Source organism: Uranotaenia lowii, chromosome 2 (assembly GCF_029784155.1).
Source record: "Uranotaenia lowii strain MFRU-FL chromosome 2, ASM2978415v1, whole genome shotgun sequence".
Classification (NCBI taxonomy): Eukaryota; Metazoa; Arthropoda; class Insecta; order Diptera; family Culicidae; genus Uranotaenia; species Uranotaenia lowii.
Window position 1 is genome coordinate 406252462 of NC_073692.1, and position 8729 is coordinate 406261190.

At 31.6% G+C, this 8729-nt stretch overlaps 1 protein-coding gene across 1 annotated transcript in view; it reads right to left on the reverse strand.

Moving 5' to 3' along the window:
• The window catches only part of LOC129743368 (uncharacterized), a 33376-nt gene extending 28542 nt beyond the window's left edge, over nt 1-4834 (reverse strand). The window contains exon 1 of the mRNA XM_055735354.1: nt 4670-4834. Within this exon, the coding sequence (XP_055591329.1) occupies nt 4670-4834 (165 nt within the window). The remainder of the gene's footprint in view (nt 1-4669) is intronic.
• Nucleotides 4835-8729: the final 3895 nt, after the last annotated feature.

The following is an 8729-nucleotide window of genomic DNA, read 5'->3' on the forward strand; positions in this document are numbered from 1 at the left end:
AAAGCAAAAGAGCGAAAGAGCAAAAGAGCAAAAGAGCAAAAGAGCAGAAGAGCAAAAGAGCAAAAGAGCAAAAGAGCAAAAGAGCAAAAGAGCAAAAGAGCAAAAGAGCAAAAGAGCAGAAGAGCAAAAGAGCAAAAAAGCGAAAGAGCAAAAGAGCAAAAGAGCAAAAGAGCAAAAGAGCAAAAGAGCAAAAGAGTAAAAGAGCAAAAGAGCGAAGGAGCAAAAGAGCGAAAGAGCAAAAAGGCAAAAATAACAAAATTCCAAAATGACAAAAAAAAATGACAAAAACATGACAAAAATGACAAAAATGACAAAAATGACAAAAATGACAAAAATGACAAAAATGACAAAAATGACAAAAATGACAAAAATGACAAAAATGACAAAAATGACAAAAATGACAAAAATGACAAAAATGACAAAAATGACAAAAATGACAAAAATGACAAAAATGACAAAAATGACAAAAATGACAAAAATGACAAAAATGACAAAAATGACAAAAATGACAAAAATGACAAAAATGACAAAAATGACAAAAATGACAAAAATGACAAAAATGACAAAAATGACAAAAATGACAAAAATGACAAAAATGACAAAAATGACAAAAATGACAAAAATGACAAAAATGACAAAAATGACAAAAATGACAAAAATGACAAAAATGACAAAAATGACAAAAATGACAAAAATGACAAAAATGACAAAAATGACAAAAATGACAAAAATGACAAAAATGACAAAAATGACAAAAATGACAAAAATGACAAAAATGACAAAAATGACAAAAATGACAAAAATGACAAAAATGACAAAAATGACAAAATTGACAAAAATGGCAAAAATGTTAAAAATGTTAAAAATGACAAAAATGACAAAAATGACAAAAATGACAAAAATGACAAAAATGACAAAAATGACAAAAATGACAAAAATGACAAAAATGACAAAAATGACAAAAATGACAAAAATGACAAAAATGACAAAAATGACAAAAATGACAAAAATGACAAAAATGACAAAAATGACAAAAATGACAAAAATGACAAAAATGACAAAAATGACAAAAATGACAAAAATGACAAAAATGACAAAAATGACAAAAATGACAAAAATGACAAAAATGACAAAAATGACAAAAATGACAAAAATGACAAAAATGACAAAAATGACAAAAATGACAAAAATGACAAAAATGACAAAAATGACAAAAATGACAAAAATGACAAAAATGACAAAAATGACAAAAATGACAAAAATGACAAAAATGACAAAAATGACAAAAATGACAAAAATGACAAAAATGACAAAAATGACAAAAATGACAAAAATGACAAAAATGACAAAAATGACAAAAATGACAAAAATGACAAAAATGACAAAAATGACAAAAATGACAAAAATGACAAAAATGACAAAAATGACAAAAATGACAAAAATGACAAAAATGACAAAAATGACAAAAATGACAAAAATGACAAAAATGACAAAAATGACAAAAATGACAAAAATGACAAAAATGACAAAAATGACAAAAATGACAAAAATGACAAAAATGACAAAAATGACAAAAATGACAAAAATGACAAAAATGACAAAAATGACAAAAATGACAAAAATGACAAAAATGACAAAAATGACAAAAATGACAAAAATGACAAAAATGACAAAAATGACAAAAATGACAAAAATGACAAAAATGACAAAAATGACAAAAATGACAAAAATGACAAAAATGACAAAAATGACAAAAATGACAAAAATGACAAAAATGACAAAAATGACAAAAATGACAAAAATGACAAAAATGACAAAAATGACAAAAATGACAAAAATGACAAAAATGACAAAAATGACAAAAATGACAAAAATGACAAAAATGACAAAAATGACAAAAATGACAAAAATGACAAAAATGACAAAAATGACAAAAATGACAAAAATGACAAAAATGACAAAAATGACAAAAATGACAAAAATGACAAAAATGACAAAAATGACAAAAATGACAAAAATGACAAAAATGACAAAAATGACAAAAATGACAAAAATGACAAAAATGACAAAAATGACAAAAATGACAAAAATGACAAAAATGACAAAAATGACAAAAATGACAAAAATGACAAAAATGACAAAAATGACAAAAATGACAAAAATGACAAAAATGACAAAAATGACAAAAATGACAAAAATGACAAAAATGACAAAAATGACAAAAATGACAAAAATGACAAAAATGACAAAAATGACAAAAATGACAAAAATGACAAAAATGACAAAAATGACAAAAATGACAAAAATGACAAAAATGACAAAAATGACAAAAATGACAAAAATGACAAAAATGACAAAAATGACAAAAATGACAAAAATGACAAAAATGACAAAAATGACAAAAATGACAAAAATGACAAAAATGACAAAAATGACAAAAATGACAAAACTGACAAGAATGACAAAAATGACAAAAATGACAAAAATGACAAAAATGACAAAAATGACAAAAATGACAAAAATGACAAAAATGACAAAAATGACAAAAATGACAAAAATGACAAAAATGACAAAAATGACAAAAATGACAAAAATGACAAAAATGACAAAAATGACAAAAATGACAAAAATGACAAAAATGACAAAAATGACAAAAATGACAAAAATGACAAAATGACAAAAATGACAAAAATGTCAAAAATGACAAAAATGACAAAAATTACAAAAATTAAAAAAAATTACAAAAATTACAAAAATCACAAAAATTACAAAAATCAATAAAATTACAAAAATTACAAAAATTACAAAAATTACAAAAATTACAAAAATTACAAAAATTACAAAAATTACAAAAATTACAAAAATTACAAAAATTACAAAAATTACAAAAATGACAAAAATTACAAAAATTACAAAAATTACAAAAATTACAAAAATTTCAAAAATTTCAAAAATTACAAGAATTTCAAAAATTACAAAAATTACAGAAATTACAAAAAGTCAAAAAAAAATTATACAAAAATGAATTACAATAATTACAAAAATTGAAAATAATGAGAATTATAAAAATTACGAATTTTACGAAAAAACAAAAATTTTAAAATTTACAAAAATTACAAAAGTAACAAAAATTTAGAAAATTACCAAAATCACAAATATGACAACTTTTATTTTTCTGTGATTTTCAACTAATTCAATGATTCCATCCAAATTGTTAAATTAAATTCACGGTTTTCAGAATTCGATGATATTTTTCACTGATCTGTTTGCATGAGAAGTATGAAAAGAAAGTCTGTCCCGACATTTTTTCGATGATTTATGATTGTTTTGTTTTTATAAGTTCTGAAACTTTGGATTTTAATATTTATCATTCAATTTTTCATTTGGTCCACAGTTTCCAAAATCACACGCCGAACCCGTTTGAAGATTTCGCATTCCTTTCGCATTACTGGGCCTCGAGTTCGAAAATGAGTCGTCCCAGCTCAACTTCGGGAAAAATAATATTTTTAATTTTAATTTATTGCATGTCACATTACCATTTCGAATCATTAATTCCGCTTAATGGGCTTCTTGGTTCTGTTCTTTTCCTCACATCATCGGGGCAAAACTTGTGGAAGCACACGAATTTAAACAATATCTGCCCTTTTAATGAGGGTGATGGATGGATGGTTTCGAAGTTGGGCCCATTCATTCTTCTTGGGAGCCTTCTGAATGGGTAAATTAATTCATATAATTGTTCCCAATCTCCTGGGAAGGATGAGATTTTCTGGGGGAAAAGTGGTGGTGGTCATAATAATTGGAATAGAATCATCCGGACGACTTAAAACTGATGGCTGTGAGGCGGGGCCAGGCAGAAGAGAAAGGATTAAAAGTTGTTTTCGTGCAAAAATGAAATCCTCTTTAGTGTGCCGGCAAAAATTCCCCAAATGCGAGCGTGATTGTTGGGTGTATATTTTTCGCCTTTTTACCCCTTTCTGCAAAACTGTCCGGATGGGCTGACCGAAGATAATAAAATTTTAGTTTAAATGATTCCTCCTTTCCTGGCCTTTCCTCGCTACTTCCGAGTGAATGGGTTTCGTGTGCTGCAATTTGTGGCACATAATTAAATCTGTTGCGGAGATTTGTGATAGCCGTTAGGAGTTATGTTGAATTGCAGCATTCAATTGCCGGCAGCGAATTGCTCTTTTATTGCTCAATTTAGTTTTTGGGTGAGATTATGAATGTAAATTCTGCACACAATTAGAAACAATAAAAGAATATTAGGACTAAATGTGGACAGAAGAAAGATTGGAAGTGAAAACCATTAAAGCAAAATTGGTACATTGAATTTTAAAAATACCCAGTAGGAAGACACATTTAATTGAAATTGTACCATTCTTATTTCCTTGGAGGAATTCTCAGCGAATCCTGACAAACAACAGTGGAAGCCGTCCTTCAATGCCCTTCACTTCGTCAACTGGTATTAATTTGCACCGGAAATGACAGCGGAATCCAGCAGACCGGAACATTGAATTCCGATACGGCGGCGCCCAAGCTATCATGGATGTCCTGACTCATCCTGCAGCATAGACTGGCTTGACTGACTGATTGAGTCTAGACGGGCTTACTGACAACAGTGTATCTCTTCCGATTTTTTTTTTCGTTGAAACAGCTCGCTCATCAACCTCACCACCACTCGATAAAAGCTGACGCGAATCTGTCCTCCATCATTTGGGGATCCAATTGCGTGGCTCAACAATATCCCGAGGCAGTTTCCGGAAACGTCCATCGTCGTTCGACATCGCGAGTTTTTCGCGAAAAATTCTGCGTACAAGTCTCGCTTCCAGTGGTGCATTGTTTGAGCTAAAAGGATAACTAAAGCCAACCAAATGAGAAAAAAAAACCGACCAATTAATTTCACGTTTGGGAAACAAAAACAACAACGACTCCATCCTTTAATCTCCATTGAAAATTGATGGACGATGTTGGCGGTGGTCGATGATGCTGCAGGATTGCAAAACAACTTTCGCTTCAAGGAAAACAAAAGATGTTTTCTTTCAAACAAACTGCATTGTGAACCAACTCCAGAATAAGATTCTTTGAAAGCTGTTTCGCGATAGTTGAAGATTCACTCGAAATAAAAGTTTCGTGAATTACAATCTCATATCGTTACGGGTTATTACTGCTAACAGTGCACAATGGGAAATTTCGGACTCAAAATCTCAAAAGAAACGATTTTAAATAAACTGTTCTTGGCTAAAATTTGACGTTTCTCTCGCAAGCCAACCAATAACACGTTTAGGATGAGTTCCTCATTTAGTTTTTAAATGAAAAGGGATTGATTGTGATTGACCCGAGGAATAAATCATGAGTTGAAGTCGAGCTTCGTTGTTTGACGCCATCTAAAAATCCAAGATGGCTGCTTACGCTGAACTTGAAAATGTTGTGAATGACTAAAAATCGTAGAAGTAAAATTTTGCTATCTGACTTCTTGAAATTCAAGATGGCGGCTTTCGCTTAACTTTAAATGCTGTAAATGACAAAAAATCGCATTAAACCATGATATTGGGTGAAAGGGCTAAACAAGAAAAAATCGAAGGTTTTCTTTACGACGCCATCGTGAAATCCAAGATGGCTAAATCTTAAAATGCTGAAAATTACAATATGGGTATTAGTTAAATGGGATCAACGAGTAGAAGACGAATTTCGCTATCAGACGCCATCTTGAAAACCAAGATGACGGTTTCCACTGAATATTAAAATGATTTCGATCAAATCGCATGAAACTCCCACAGTATGGATATTGGGTGAAAGGACAAAGCTAGAAAAAGTCAAATTTCGCTATCTAATGCCATCATTAATCCAAGATGGCGGCTTTCGCTATTCTTTTCAAAGCTGTTAATTACTGAAAATCTCATGATACATCCACAATACGGGGTATTAGTTGAAAGGGCTACACGATTAAAAGTCGAATTTCGCTGTCCGACGCTATCTTGAAATCCAAGATGGCAGCTACCGCTCAACTTGAAAATACTGTAAATCACTGAAAATCGCATAAAACCTCCATAATATGGATATAAACTGAGAGAACCCGAATTCCACCACCAGACGCCGTAATTTAAAAATGCTGCTTATCACTAGAAATCGCCCGAAACTCCCGCAAAGTACAAAACCAGTAGAAGTTGAATCCTTCTTTCTGAGGCTATCTTAAAATCAAAGTTGGCGGCTTCGACTGAATTTTAAAATTCTGTAAACTAGAAGAAAACGAATTTCGCTACCCGAAGGCATATTGAAATCCAAGACGCATAGCGTTAAAATGCTATATATCACTGACACTTTTAAGTATGAAAATTTGGACTAAAAGGCTAAACGGATAGAAGTTAAATTTCGCTACCAGACGCAACCAAAGATGATCACTTTCACTGTTCTTTAAAATTACACCGTTTTGGTCTAAAATCTCATGAAAATTATATGAATTATTCAGAAAAATGCTAAACAAAATACAAATTGAAAAAAATATTTATAATAAAATAAAAGTTGAAAAAAATCAAACTAAATAAAATTTAAAACTACGAGGAACAACCAATATACAAATTTTAAGATATAAAATAAAAAGACAGGTTAAATAAATAAAAAAAAAAGCCAAAAAAAGCTAGTCACATTAAGGTGCGTTTGAATAAAACTGGGTTGAACAAGATTCATCATGATAAATAAAACCGAAACAAGATAAGTCAATATTGAATAATTTAAAAAAATATATAACAAAACTAGACGTACAAAAAATGAGGTGGAATAAGATCAAATATAAAAAAATAACAATAAAAACTAACCTGATTAACCAAGGCAAAAAATTTGAAGGATTTTTTTTTTGTAAATTCTTTATTTGAAACGGCTCATAAATTTAGGCTTTAAGGAGCCAAACAAGTTTTGTTTCATTACATTTGTGTGCTTATAACTAGTTCACTTCTAAAGAAAAGAGAAGATAGATAGGGAAATATGAAAATCAAAAGAATTATAGACGAAGATTAATAGCTTTTTGGAAAAGGTATGTTTCGATTTGAAGGATTTAAACAAGTTAAAAGTAAATAAAATTTTATTTTAAAAGACTTATCAGAATTATCGGCTGTAAATAAAACAAGAAACAAAAGTTAACAAGACAAAAAAGAACGTATTAAAACAATACCGAAGCAGACGAAACAATGGTAGAAATACGTAAGAAGATAAAATAATACAAAGCAAGATGAAACAAGATTTACAAGAAAAAGTAAAACAAAACAAGTTAAAATCTAAAAAAAAAACAAAATAAATGTAGGTAAAAAAAGAAGAAAAAAAGCAAACCAAGTCAATCCAAAATGGCGCCTTAAATTAACTTCTTTATGCTTATTTTTCCAATAAAAATTTTTGCTTGTTGATTTTGATGCCTTTCTATGTTGCATTAAATTTTGTTCTAACTATTAAAATTTTGTTTAATTTGTTTCTTTATTTTAAGTTTTTTTTTTGGTTGTTTTATCTACATTCGTAATGTCATGTCTTGTTTCAGCATTATTTACCTTATCTCATATTGTTTATTTGTGTTTTATAATAATTTTGTTTTGTTTAATCTTTTAATCTTGTATTTCTCATTTTTATGTTGCTTTATCTTAATCTTAATGTTGGGTGATTTTGTATTGAGTTGTTTATCTTGTTTATTTTTGTTTTAACCATGTTTTACACTTTTGAATATGATCTGGTCTTATTTTGTTTACAATATTTCTTGTTTGCCCTTGTTCTGTCAAGTATTATTTTCAATCATCGAGTATTGTCTTGTTTTATCTTGTTCAAGTTCGTTTTTTTATTGTAAATCCTTCATCTTGATCCTCATCAAGTTTTATTTTGCTGAGACTAATTTCAACTTGTTATGTCGATCTTAATTAATCGTATCTGGCCAGCCTTCACCACCTTCTGGATACTGGGTTCCCGTAGAGTCGCGCGAGCTCGTGGTTCATCCTTCGCCTCCACACTCCGTTCTCCTGTACGCCGCCAAAGATGGTTCTTAACACTCGTCGCTCGAATACTCTGAGTGTACGCAGGTCCTCCTCGAGCAATATCCATGTCTCGTGTCCGTAGAGAACAACCGGTCTAATAAGCGTCATATACAGGTTACACTTCGTGCGAGGGCTAAGTCTTCTCGACCGCAGTTGCTTGTGGAGTCCATAGTAGGCACGACTTCCGCTGATAATTTGCCTCCGGATCTCACGGCTGGTGTCATTGTCTGCGGTCACCAGTGAGCCGAGATAGACAAAGTCTTCGACTATCTCCAGCTCGTCGCCGTCGATCGTGACCTTGTTATCACTGGACAAGCGGGTTCGGTCGGTCTCGGATCCGCAGGCCAGCATGTACTTCGTCTTGGACGTATTAATCATCAACCCAATCCTTCCTGCTTCGCGTTTCAGTTTGCGGTAGATCTCCTCCACCGCCGCAGATGATCTGCCGACTAAATCAATGTCATCGGCAAAGCAGATAAGTTGACTGGATCTGTTGAAAATCGTGCCCCGCATTTCGCCCACCGCTCGTCGAATAACACCTTCTAGCGCCACGTTGAACATCATGCAGGATAGACCATCACCTTGTCGAAGCCCCCTGCGCGATTCGAATGAACTCGACAATTCACCCGAGATCCGCACACAGCACTGCGTTCCATCCATCGTCGCCTTGATCAGTCTGATCAGCTTCCCGGAAAAGCCGTTCTCGTCCATGATTTTCCATAGCTC